At 43.3% G+C, this 14,011-nt stretch overlaps 1 protein-coding gene and 1 pseudogene across 1 annotated transcript in view; both read left to right on the forward strand.

Moving 5' to 3' along the window:
* The window catches only part of ACSBG2 (acyl-CoA synthetase bubblegum family member 2), a 67,118-nt gene that overhangs the window by 5,208 nt on the left and 47,899 nt on the right, over positions 1 to 14,011 (forward strand). Inside the window, 2 exon segments of the mRNA XM_012810141.2 lie at positions 8,763 to 8,883; positions 11,642 to 11,731. Of these exon segments, the coding sequence (XP_012665595.2) occupies positions 8,763 to 8,883; positions 11,642 to 11,731 (211 nt within the window).
* LOC105887803 lies at positions 1,865 to 7,847 on the forward strand (annotated as a pseudogene).

Raw genomic sequence — 14,011 nt, forward strand, 5'->3', positions numbered from 1 at the left:
AGCTATAGGCGCCGAGCCAACTTTTTTTTTTTTTTGAGATAGAGTCTCACTCTTGTTATCCAGGCTAAAGCAACCTCAAACTCTTGGGCTTGAGATAGCCTCTTGCCTCAACCTCCCAAGTACTTAGATAGGCTTGTGCCACAATGCTTAACTAGTTTTTAGTTTTAGTAGAGACAGGGTTTCACTCTTGCTTAGGCTGGTCTCTATCTCCTAAGCACAAGCAATCCACCTGCCTCCGCCTCCCAGAGGGCTGGGATTACAGGTGTGAGTCACCACATCCAGCCATGAACATTTTTTATATCTATAAAAGGCTATAGATTCTAGTTCACATATGTGGGTATTTTTACAAGATATTTCAGAACATCTGACCTGCTGGGTATGAGCACTTAAAATCTTGACTTTGCAAAGAGCCTTTATTAATTTGCCATGAGGCTCAGATTGAACTGGCATTTGGAGACATCCAAAGCACATCTTGAAAAGAAGATGGTTTTGAGACTGGCTAGGGAGTTACCTCTGGAGATTAAAGTTTGCTTGTTTTAAGGTGAAAAATAAAACGTAAATCTTATTTTTATTCACACTCCTTTCTCTAGAAGGGTTGACCATTTTGTATTTGCATTTCTTAATTTGTCCAATTTTCCCCTTTTTATTGGTTAATTAATTTGCAAGAACTCTTCATGTAAGATGTATTTACTCAAGAAAGTGGGCAGATTTTCTCTGCCCTACATCTAGTTGCAGTATTGTTGCAGGAAGACAAGGCCCAACAGAGAGAAAGAGCACCCAAATACTGTAGTTATAAGAGGCAGGGCTTTATTCATCGGCTGGGAGCTTAGGGCATAGAAGATTTCCAAATGGCCTCGATCCCTGGCTTTGTCTTTCCCTTTTTATTGACAGTCAAAAAGTTCCACCCCACAGGCACCCTTCCCATTGGCCAGTTTGAATAAAGCAGGAGATGCTAGTCCAGCCCCTACAGAACTACAGGATTTCACAGAACTTGGAAATTTCCAGGTTCCAGGAGGTTAAGCCTATAAATTCCCAAGAACTGAGTCACCATGGAGAGGGCCCTGCAGGTGCATCCTCGTGGTCTCCCTGAGAAGACCTGTTCGACCTGACCTCGCCCCTCTCCCGGTATCCTCTCTCAGTATGATCAGTACAACCTCCAGAGTAGCATCTAGGAAAGAGCTATCTAACAATGGACTTCAAAAATGCTAATTTTTTTTCTTTTGTCAGCTGAAAAGAATAGGTTGTAAACTAGTCTATACACTAATATCTCATTTTGGGAGTATAATTAGATAGATAGATAGATAGAAAAATAAGGAGGGATATTTATCAAAATGTTAATAGTTGCTAGTTTTTGCAAGTATATATATTATAGGAAACAACCACCTTCTCACAGTGATTATATAAGACTTTGTAATCATGAAAAAATAACAGTAAAAATAAAATATTGACTTGCTTTTGAACTGGTAATTCTACTTTTGGAAACTTACTTAAACAACTTAAACCAAAATGTGAATTTAAGTCTTGTGGACACAAGATGCTTCTTGCAAGTGTTATTAGTGATGGCAAAAATTAGAAAGAACCTAAGTGTCCAGCAATAGACAATGTCCAGGATAGAACAAAAACAGACCTCCTGGCTTTAATACTTCCTTGATTTAATATTTGGCATGATTTTAATATGATGGCTCTGAAGAGCACATGTTAAACATTTTTCATGTTGTAAGAAGTATAAAATCAGGTGTCAAAATATTTATGTACTGTACATTTACAACTATACTTAAAATTTAAAAATAGCAACTATAATATACCAACTGTTACCAGCCAGTCTTTTACCCATATGGTTTTACTGACTGCTCACAGCAGCTATATGAAGTAGGTACTGTTGTTATCCCAAGGAATAATGATGGTGGTGGTGATGTGGGGCCAACTGGCTCCCCACCAAATCATACTGTGGCTGGGTAAAGACCCAGAGATCTAAACTCAAGTTTGTCAGTCTGGAGACGATGATTACAATAATAACAATTGTTGTGCCCAGGAGTTCCACAAAGACCACACTGCCAAACAAGTTAAATTTAAAGAGGCGTCCTTTTATTGAAGAGCCTGCCAGCACCTGCCTCAGGGTCCCAACGTGGGGTTTCTAATAGCAGCCTGAGTACTTAAAGGGTCGGGTTTTTAAGGCTTAGTCTGCATCCTGATTGGCATGCAGGCTGCCCAGGTGCATCCAGGTAGGGCAGCAAGCAAGCACTGTACCGAAGCAGAATTTTGTGGTTAGTCATACGTCATATACCTTTGTTTTAATATTTTCCCCTGTACAGTTTAGTTTCAGTACTTTCCCCCATACATCTTATTTTTAGTACTTTCCCCACCTGCTATTGTTTAAAAGTCAGTCTGGGAACAGTTGGTACCTCCTGGTCTGTTTCCTAGGGAGTTAGCCTAGCAAGAAATTTGGAGTGAACTAGAAGCAAGAAATTAATCAGTACTTTCCCATCTATCTTGGGAATGATAAAATTTCAAAAATTTTTTTGAAAGCTTGCAGTCTGGAAATTAGCCTACATCCAAGAGTTAGCCCGGGAGTTAACTGGTATTTTTCCATTATAGCCTAGGCCTGACACCTTTCTGCCTTAGCCTAGGTCAAACTAGGCTTAACACAACAACAGTAGCAGCAGTTAAAAGCCAAGAAAAAATATCAAGGGAGTTGACTAAGCAATCAATGGGCTTGTTGCCTAGTATACACAGATGCCAATACCAGGTCACTGGGTTTTGAGAAAAGAAATGCTTTATGCAAGTCAACTGGCAAAGAGACAAAAAGAAACCATGGTTGCAGGCTTGGTTCATTAGGCATGCTCAGGTGATGTGACTTTCATGGGGAGGGGGGGTAGGGGGGCTGGTCTTAGCAACTGAAAAACAATGCATGATCTTATTACATAAAAGTTGGACCAGATTGGTCTGCTGCAGTTACATGACTAGAGAAGTATTATCATTACTTATATTTGATCATCAAGATTAAGAATGCTCTAATATGTTATTTTCTATTTTCTAAATTTTTATGCACACATATTATTCCTGCCTTACAGTGTGGAATAAACTTTAATAAAGAGATTTGTTGGCTGGGCACAGTGGCTCACACCTATAATCCCAGCGCTCCAGGAGGCTGAAGAATAAAAAACAGCCCGGCATTGTGTGAGTGCCAGTCATAGCTACTCAGGAGGCTTGAGGCAAGAGGATCACTTGAGTCCAAGAGTTTGAGATTGATGTGAGCTGTGACACCACACGGCACTCCACCAAGGGCCACAAAGTGGGACTGTCTCAAAAAAAAGAAAGAAAAGAAAAAAAGATTTGTCTCCATTTCAGGACCAAATGGTAAGATAGTGTGATGCTTTAGTTGGGCTCTGGTATCTGACTGGACTTGAATTCAAATGTTGAGTCTTCTGCTCTGTTGGGGTCCCACCCTGGGGGCAGGGTCTGCTAAGACCTGTGGAACTGGTGCAACTGACTGAAGAAATATAAAGTTAGGAACAACGATAAAGAAAGAAACACGAGACACAGAATAGAATTTTCAAAGGTGGGAGCTCACGGAACCACCATCAGTTTGCAGGTACTGGTGAGTGGTCCCAAGTCTCTGTTCCACTCAGCTTTTATTCAAATCTCTTTTTGCCCAGGTGGTAAGCTGAGGGAGGGAACAAAGACACCAGCAGTTTCTCTCAGTGAGCATCTCAGCTTCTATTATTATTATTAACTTTAAGGATTTGAGCAGTTTTGAGAAATCTGAAACTTGAGCCTTGTGTGGGGGAAGACAGATCCCTAGGGAGGTGTTAAACTCTGCTAGTTTACTGTGGAATAAAATGCCACTGGCATTAAGCTCATTTGAGGAATCAGTGGAGAGAGACATTTCCTCTCATCACCACCCCAGAGGATTTTCCTCTAAGGTAAGGGATGTAAGCCCTCCTGCCCATACATATCTCAGGGCTTGACCTGTTACCTGGCGTCTGCCCCAGCCAAATGCAAATCTCCACAATGGGTATCTGCTTTGTCTGTTTAATGGGCAGAAATGACCTAGAAGGTGTATCTTTTCTAGGACTTGCCACAATTTCTTCTACCGACATTGTTTACCTCACAGTGTTCACAGACTCAGCAGGGTATTGGTGTAAGCTGTATCCCCAATAGGCCAGAGTTTCAAGAAGGGCCGGAAACTTGTTCAGATTGAGGCATGAGAGTAAAAAGCAGAGCTAAAAATCTGTCCTAGCCACCCTGTATTAGCCAGGCCTCAGGTCTTTGCTATCTGTATGCCCCTCCCTTGACATGTGCTGGGCCTAGACTGTAACCTTGTAACTTCCTTAGGCTTCCCTTGCCTTTGAGGGCAGCTGGCCTGACCTGTCTCAAGGGTGCGAGCAAATGTGACTTTCCCCTTGAGTCCCGGGACCTTCGGATTATGTCATCCCTCTCTCAGTTTTATGACCCTCATGTGCACTCTAGCTCTGAAAAGTGGATAAAAGACAGGCAGGAGATTCAGACGGGGGCCGGGGTGGGGTTGGGGGGGGCTCGTTTTTTGAGACACTAGTCTTCTGAGATCCCCCAGTCGCAGAAACAAAGCTGCTTCTGTTGCAGGAAGACGAGGCCCAACGGAGAGAAAGAGCACCCAAACACCACGTTTATAAGATGAAGGGCTTTATTCATCTGCCAGTATGGCATAAAAGAATTCCAAATGGCCGCGCTCCCCGATTGGCTTGGTCTTTCTCCTTTTATTGACAGTCAAAAAGTTCCACCCCACAGGTACCCTTCCCAGTTTGAATCAAGTGGGAGATGCTAGTCCAGCCCCTACAGAACTACAGGATTTCACAGAACTTGGAAATTTCCAGGTTCCAGGAAGTTAAGTCTACAAGTTCCCAAGAGCTGAGTCACTATGGAGAGGACCCTGCAGGTGCATCCTCGTGGTCTCCCTGAGAAGACCTGTTCTCCCAGACCTCACCCTTCTCTGGTATCCTCTCTCACTTCCTCTGATCAACTGGTGCCTGAAGCCTTCTGTCTGCGTGGGTTTCCTGCTACAAGATAAGAAATTTAGCAATGGCTGGCTTAAAGGTAAATTAGCTGACTTTTCTTTGTTCTGACTCCTTCAGCTTACTTTTAAATTTTCCCTTTTGCTGGGGTAACTTCCCCTGCCAAGAATGTGGTCTTCAGTCCCCATTCTGCCTGCAGTCTTCTGTATAAATGAGCATGATAGCAACATACCCTCATACCTCACAGGGAGAGAGAATACCCGAGAAGGGTGAGGTCTAGGAGAACAGGTCTTCTCAAGGAGACACCTGCGGGGTCCTGTCTGTCCATGGTGACTCAGCTCTTGGGAATTTGTAAACTAAATTCCTGGAACTTAGAAATTTCCAAGTTTTATGAAATCCTGTAGTTCCATAGAGGCTGGAATAGCATCTCCTGCTTGATTCAAACTGGCCAATGAGAAGGGTAGCTGTGGGGTGGAACTTCTTGACTGTTGATAAAAAGGAAAAAACCAAGCCAGTCTGACTGAGAGCACAGCAATTTGGAATTCTTCTATGCCGTAAGCTCCGGCTGGTGAATAAAGCCCTTCCTCTTATAAACGTGATGTTTGGGTGCTCTTTCTCTCTGTTGGGCCTCGTCTTCCTGCAACAACAGGATTATTAGGAAGAGTCAGTAAGATGAAGATAACATATGCTGTAAAGTGCAGTGTCTAGCAAATAGTATGTGCTTATAAGTACTGATGAGGGCAAATATTATACATAATTATAACCTAGATAATTCCCTGCCCTATTAAAAGCACAACAACTAGATTAATGAAGCAGAGAACCCAGAAATAGAGCCAAATATACTTGGTCACTGGATTTTAATGATGACACCAAAGAAATCCAATGGTGGTGGATCAATAGTATATTCATATGGAAAAATAAATCAGCCTTGATCCCTACTTCACACCAAATGCAAAAATTAAATCCAAGGATGGTGCCTGTGGCTCAGTAGGTAGGGTGCCAGACCATATACCAAGGGTGGGGGGTTTGAACCAGTCTCTGGCCAAACTGCAACAAATAATAGCCAGGCATTGTGGTGGGTGCCTATAGTTCCAGCTACTTGGGAGGCTAAGGCAAGAGAATTGCCTAAGCCCAAGAGCTGGAGGTTGCTGTGAGCTATGATACTACGGCACTCTACCGAGGGCAATAAAGTGAGACTCTTGTCTCTTAAAAAAAAAAATTAAATCCAGATGGATTTTAGACCTAATTATGAAAGTTAAGACTAAGTGTGGTGGCTTATGCCTGTGATCCTAGCACTTTGGGAGGCTGAGGCAGGAGGATCACTTGCACCCAGAAGTTCAAGACCAGCCTAAGCAGCCTAGTGAGACCTCCATTTCTACACATAATAGAAAAATTACTCAGGCATTGTGGCATGTGCCTGTAGTTCCAGCTACTTTGGAAGCTGAGTCAAGGGAATTGCTTGAGCCCGGGAGGTTGCAATAAGCTATGATTGCGCCATTGCACTCCTGCCTAGTTCATGGAGCTAAATCTTGTCTTTAAAAAAAAGTTAAAGTGGGCAGGCCTGTAGCTTAGTGGGTAGGGCGCCAGCCCCATATGCCAAGGGTGGCGGGTTCGAACCTGACCCCAGCCAAACTGCAAGGAAAAAAAATAGCCAGGCATTGTGGTGGGCACCTGTAGTCCCAGCTATTCGGGAAGCTAAAGCAAGAGAATCACCTAAGCCCAGGAGTTGGAGGTTGCTGTGAGCTGTGACGCCATAGCACTTTACCAAGGGCGGCATAGTGAGACTATGTCTCAAAAAAAAAAAAGTTAAAGCTTCAGGAGAAAAGAAAACACAGGAGAACATCTTCACAACCTGGTAGTAGGAAAGATTACTTACGACAAGAAAGCAAAAAGCATTAAAGAAAAAGTTGAATAGGGCTTCATTAGTATTAAAAACATCTGCTCATTAAAAGATACCAACAACAGGGCGACACCTGTGGCTTAAAGGGGTAGGGCGCCAGCCCCATATGCTGGAGGTGGTGGGTTCAAACCCAGCCTCGGCCAAAAACTGCAAAAAAAAAAAAGATACCAACAACAAAATGAATGGGCAAATCACACACCTGGAGAAAATATTCACAAAAATCTGACATAGGTCTGGTACTGTGTATCTAGAATATATGAAGAAATTCTCTCAGGGGAACTAGCATCAGGCTGCAGGATTTGCCTGTCCATCCCCAACAGTGACCTAGCCGATTTAGGGGCTGAGTGCCTCTGGATGTTAGACTCCGGGCAGGACGTACAGGGAAGTCAGTTTTTTTGCATTTTGTTCCCAGCATCACCTTTGGTCACCCTGAGTTAGTAGCCTCTGAATGCAGCGAGGCCAGGACCCTTCCTAGACATGCATATGGTGGTGTCCAGGCCGGGCAGTGGGTAAAGCTAGTGGCTGTAGCAGGAGCCAGTCAGTACACCTTTTGAATCGAGGCTCTTGAGAACCCAGGTCCTCTAAGGAAAGACATGCAGGAGGAGGAGGTGAAGGTTGGCCTTGCCATCAAACCAGGAACTACAGTGGAGTATTTGGCACCATGGACTGATCAAATAGACACGGCCTTGGTTATGACAGTGGAACTTGGGTTTGGAGGACAGAAATTCATGGAAGATATGATGCCGAAGGTCCACTGGCTGATGAATCAGTTCCCATCTTTGGATATAGAGCTTGGTGGTGGAGGACCTGACACTGTCCATCAGTGTGCAGAAGTGGCAGCAGACACGATTGCGCCTGGCAGCACCATTATGAGTAGTGAAGACCCCAGATCTATGAGCAAACTGTTAAGAAATGTTTGCTCAGAAGCTGCTCAGAAATGTTCTCTTGATTGCTGAAACCACAAGGAGCTCAGTGTTTCTGTTCATGAGTTCTCCTTTTTACTGGAGAAAAGGAACACGGACCACCAAATCAGACTGCAGGCAGCACTGCTTTGAAGCAATTACTCATTCAGTGATAAAAATGTATTGTGCAGGATGTCTTAAGAGGTTAGCAATTGGGGTTTATAACTCATTTTTAGTGATACAATTTAAAGATTAGTGTGGTGAAATACTCAGTTTTTACTGAGAGATTTGATTTTTATAAGGACCAAAAATATGGCTGTATTAAAGCCACAAATAGAAATGTGTTTTAGTGCCTAACAGGGCATATTAGCCACTATGAAAAGCTTTTTGTTTTTCTATGAAATTTTTCTGTTTCTCAGCTTTCCAAATGCAAAGGAAATGCTTATGTTTTCCCTTTAAAAAAAAAAAAAAAAGAAAAGAAAAGAAATCCTAGTCAGGATTGAGTTGGTTGAGCGGAAGACTTGAACAGAAATGTCATACAGGAACGCAGGCAACAAGCACTTGGAAAGATGCTCCATGTCTTTAGCTGGTGGGAAATGCAAATCAAAGCCACAACTGGGTGACACCAGCTAAAACAGAAGGTTGTGAATAAAGGAACTGTTGGCTGAGCTGTGGGTCAAATCCCAGGTCTAACAGTTACTTGCTATGTAACCCTGAACAAGCAATCGCACTGCCCTTGGCCTCATTTGGCCCTTGACTTGTTGTTATGACATCCTAGGAGTTGCCACTCCCATCATCACTATCATTTTCATTGTCTTCATCACTGCTAAGTTGGGAAGAATGGGAAGCTGGTGGAGAGGCTGCAAGCTCAGAACTTACCTGCAAACCTTTCCTCTCCCCTTACCTTTCAAGCCACGCTCACCTGAAGGTGTGCATGGGCAGACACCTGAATGTATTTTCTTTTCTCAGGGGTCTTTGTGTCGGTATTTATGCCACCAACTCTGTTGAGGCTTGTCAATATGTCATTGGTCAAGCCAAGGTGAACATCTTGCTGGTTGAAAATGATCAACAGATACAGAAAATCATTTTGGTAAATTCCTACCCAGTTCTGCTCTCCAAAGTCTCCCAAGGGACCTCAGGGCTCTGGTCAGTGGCCTTGTGCTCCCAGGTAGATACTAACAATAGGTGGGGTGGTGGGGTTTGCTCCATGCACAGGTTCAGCAAGAATCCTCCATGACCACAGCTTCTTATGAAGCTGCTTTTGGGGGGGAGCAGAGTGGGAGAGTTCAATTTCCAATTCATATTACCTTTCAGCCTCCATAAAAAAAATGTGTTCACGTATTATTTGATATACATCCAACTATTGATTTTTTTCTTTCTCTCTCTTTCTTTTCCTTCTTCTTCTTTTTTGTTAGACATGATCTCCCTCTATTGCCCAGGCTAGAGTGCAGTGGTACCATCAAAGCTCACAGCAACCTCAAACTCCTGGGTTGAAGTGATCCTTCTGCCTCAGCCGCCTGAGTAGCTGGGAATACAGGCGTGTGCCACCACACCTGGCTAATTTTTTCTATGTTTTGCAGAGCTCTTACTATATTGTTCAGGCTGGTCTCAAACTCCTGTTCTCAAGCCATTCTCCTGCCACAGCCTCCTAAAATGCTGGGATTACAGGCATGAGCCACTGCACCCACCCTGATCATTTCCCGTTTAGAGGTATAATTATTTCAAGCTTGTGCTACTTGTAATTTTCTTCATTTCTTGTCATTGTCTTAATTTCTGAATGTTTTTTCTCCTGAATTCCTGTTTCCCTTTGCTCTGGCATCGTGCTCGTATGTTGCTTTGTGTTCTTCCTTACTAGCGGCATTGGAATCATTGCACTTTTAATTTTATATAGGAATGTTGGTTTGTGAAGTAAATTTTCTTTTCACACTGTGAAATTTGATTCCTTTCAATTTTTTTTCTGATAGTATCTTGGTATGGTTATCACTGGAACCTTTTCAGTTTCTCTTGTGGGTTTGAATGGGTTGTTGTTTCCTGAATTGGCTTTTGGTAGGAGGATCCAGAGAGAAGGAGAGTCCTTGGTAGCAGCGAGCCTAGATGACTAGATTCAACCTTCAGCTCAAGACTCTTGTGACAGTTTCTTTAATACCATATTTATGTGGCCCCTGACTCCTGGGCCTGAGCTCTGCCTCCTCTCTCATCCCTAACTCGCCCACCTTAGTCTGTGGAAAAAATTTCTTCCATGAAACTGACCCCTGGTGCCATAAAGGCTGAGGACCACTGCCCTATTTCATCACTTGGTGTGTCAGTTTCTTCCCTTTTTACCATCCTGGGAATTGAGATGTGGGTTACCATAGACGGTGTCCTCTGATCCACTGTCAGCTTCATGCGTCCCTACATTTTAGCATCTCTGAAATTAGGGGACATTTTTCAGACTGGACAGAACTCTTTTGACTCCTAGTTCCTAACCTCATTCAGGAAGGAATTCTTAATCTCTGACCTCCAGTCTGGGGTTTTAAAAAATTACTTTCTTGGGCAGCGCCTGTGGCTCAAAGGATTAGGGTGCTGGCTCCATATGCCAGAGGTGGCGGGTTCAAACCTAGTCCCAGCCAAAAACTGCAAAAAAAAAAAAAAAATTACTTTCTTAAATGACGCTTCTGTGGTCCCATGTTGTGTCTGTTCTATGAGCAGAACACACCATGAGGTGGTGGGTGGTGAATGGGTGGGGGTCCTTCTTCCTACCATGAACACACGTTTAATTCGAGTTTTCTGTCACTAGAAAATGCCTTATATCCTCTCCTTGCCCTCTGCAACCACCTTGCTGCTAGATTCTGGTCCTGGTTCTGGTATTTTTAGCCTTACATGCAGAAAGCAACATCTAGATTATTTCTTACTCCTAGTTTCACTGAAGACATCGTTTTGGACCATTTGTTATTCCAGTTGTTTTGTGGGGAGGATTCAAACGAAGCTCCTCACAGGCTCCTCCACTGGGGATCTTTGGTTTGGGGTAATAATCACAGATCCTTCCTCTCTTAAATCCCACACTCCTTGTCTCTGCCTCCAAAGCTCCGTCAACCTGGTCTGGCCATCCTTTCCTGCCTCCCCACCTATCACTCTCTTGGGTTCCCAATCTGGCCATCCTGAACTTTTTATATTCTTCAAACATCTCAATCTACTGCCTGCTCCAGCCTCTTTGAATGTCTGCTTCTTTCTAGAAAACTCTTATCTGGCTGATATGTGGGATTCTGTCTTTTCTCTCCATTCTGAGCCAGAGTCATGGCTGTAATTACCATAATGGGCACATTTATTCATTGGGTTGGCTAAGAAACGTCAGAGAGGAAGCCTCCTTCTTTGATATGAAAGGACGTGAATCCCATAGGTTGGCTAAAACTTGCAGTCCTAGATATGGCGAGGGGGTTCTGAATCTATCCGGTTCCAGACACCTTCATGGAGGATTTTTGTTGCCTGACTCTAGCTTAAGAGTTGGCTGAATTCTGGCTGCGTGGTGCACGGAAAAAGAGAAGGAAAAAGCAAAGAGGGACTTCCTTGAGCTCACCAACCAAGACCCACAATTCTGTGTAGCATATGCGCTCTGAGATGTGTTGTCTTGGGGAGGCTGTCGCCTACATCTACCTCCAACTATTGGGGGGCTGTTGATACAGACCACAAAAAACCCAGCGGTTCTAACTCAGGCCATTTAGAGGCAGTTGAGACGGAGAGCAACGTTCTACGGTGTGAGCAGGGAAAAGAGGCTGGAGCTGCCCCAGAGCGAGCTTAGACTTCCACCCAGCTTCACTCAGGTTTTCCCAGGGCTGAGTTGCCATGCGGCCCACAGAGAACTGTTACTTCAGATTCCACGGAGCAGACTGGAGACTCTAAAGGCGATCGTCCGGTACCGGCTGCCGATAAAAGAGAGCGGTGACAACCGGGGCTTTGTAAGTGTGGGACCTGGGCGCTGGGGTGGCCTCGCAAGGGATGTGGGAGGTGAGCGAAGGGAGGGGAGGGGTCCGGAAACAGCAATGGGTCCGACCTCGCTAGGGGGATGGGAAGTGGCAGGGTCTTGTAAGGGAAGGCGTGGCCTTTAGAGGAAAAGTGGGAGGTGAGCAAAGGGAGGGTGGGGTGGCCTTGGGGAAGTGGATGGAACCTTTGAGTCATTTTTCTTTTCTGGCATGAGGGGACTAATTAATGGGAAAATGTCTGTTCTAGCTATTTATTGCTGTGTAACAAAGACTCCCCGCCAAACTGGTAGGTAAAAGGCAACCACCATTTATTTATTTATTTATTTTTTGGGACAGAGTCTCGTTTTGTCACCCTGGCTAGAGTGCTGTGCTGTCACAGCTCACAGCAACCTCGAGCTCTTGAGCTTAAGTGATTCTCTTGAGCCTCCCAAGCAGCTGTGACTACAGGCGCCCACCACAACGCCCAGCTATTTTTAGAGATGGGGGTGGTCTCACTCTGGCTCAGGCTGGTCTCCAACCTGTGAGCTCAAGCAATCTATCCCCCTCAGCCTCCCAGAGGGCTAGGATTATAGGCATGATCTACTGCGCCCAGCCAACAACCACCATTCTGTTGCTAATTTTTTGAGGACATTAAGACAATTGAAATATATAGCGAAAATGGTAAATTATGGTAAAACTCACATTAGTTTAGGTTTAAAATTTTTATTTTCACCTAAGCTAGAATTTATTATAATTTCACTTTCCTAGCTTTAATAGCTGCAAAGTCCTCAATAATATTTTTATTAAAACCATTACCAGTTAAAAATATGTACGTAGGGATTGCAAATTTTTTCTTTTGCTGAAGTCTCCATTGTGACTTGGATTCAACTGCCATGCTGCAGCTTTTACCACTTACTAAAAATTTTGATATTTTAGTCATCATGAATTGTGTTTTTAATCGTGACTTTTTAAATACTGCCTTAAAATATTATTTAACTTGTCTACCAAGGTTTTAAAAACTTGTACCATAAGCAAGGTTCTGAATCTTTACACCAGTCCCAGACCTGCACTTGGGGGTCCTCTAGTATCTTTCCATCATTGTGGTCTCTCTCATGTGACCTCTCTAGCATGGTGACTTCAGGATTGCTGGACTTATGTAGTGGCTCAGATCTTTATAGAGAATGGAGAGAGAAAGAGAGAGCCAGGCAGAAACTCTCTCACTTTTGGAAGTCACAGAACAATGCTTCTGCCACACTCTAGCCATCCAATCCCATCCAAAGGGACTGAAGTGGGGGACTTGGTTTTCATTCTTACTGAGGGAGGGGCCAGACCTCGAACAGTATGTGACAGTGTGTGTTTTCACAGTCATTTTTGGAAAATAAATTCTGTTGCAGGGTCTTTTAGAGTCAGAACATGTTTGATTGCAAGCAACAAAGACCTATGTAAGCCAGAAAAAGAGTTTTTTTTTTTGTTTTTTAAAGAGTATGTTGAATTATCTTAAGGAAACCAGAGCAAGAGATTTACGAGGGACCAGAACAAGTTTCTTTTAATTTCCACAAGATAAGACCCTCAAGCCTATTGTTACAATCAGAAGTCCCAAAAAGCCATAGAATTTGATTTAAACTCCATGCCAGTGAGAGAAAAGGTGCCCATGGTCTTTTCTGGCCAGCCACAGTGCTTGTCAGCTTGTGTGCCTTTCAGCACACAGAAGTATCCATCTGAATATATTAATACCAGGACAATGACTAATGAAGTGAGACAACCGAGCACAAATAAAGACCTTGTTAGAGGTTCAAAGTGACCACTATAGCAATAGCATCTTAAGTCCTGGGTAACTTAAAAGCTCCTTTCTTGCACATTTTAAAACTATTAAGAAAGTAGTATAATTGTCTTACCACAACAAATAAGTAAGTGAGGTGATGGATGTGTTAATCAGTTCAATGTAAGCATTTTACATTGTGTATCAAATCAGTACACCAAACCCCATAAATGCATCAATGTACACAGTTATGATTTAATAAAAACAAAACAAAGAAAAAATAGAATGCCAACACATTTCACCTACAATCTTCTCCTACAAAGAAAACAGTATGAAAGTAGATGTCAAAATCGAGTGTACTCCAAGCCAGTTCCATTATCTGGAACCTTTATATTACTTAACGTTTTTAATGTGTGACTTTTCTTTCAACTGCTAACTCAGCCTTTTTTTCATGTTGTTTTTACTTCTTTTCTGCTCCAAAGATCTGATGTGAATGTCCTGGTGTCCTTGTCTTACAGAACTTT

The sequence above is a fragment of the Otolemur garnettii genome, unplaced genomic scaffold, assembly GCF_000181295.1.
Source record: "Otolemur garnettii isolate 467f Iridium unplaced genomic scaffold, OtoGar3 scaffold00127, whole genome shotgun sequence".
Classification (NCBI taxonomy): domain Eukaryota; kingdom Metazoa; phylum Chordata; class Mammalia; order Primates; family Galagidae; genus Otolemur; species Otolemur garnettii.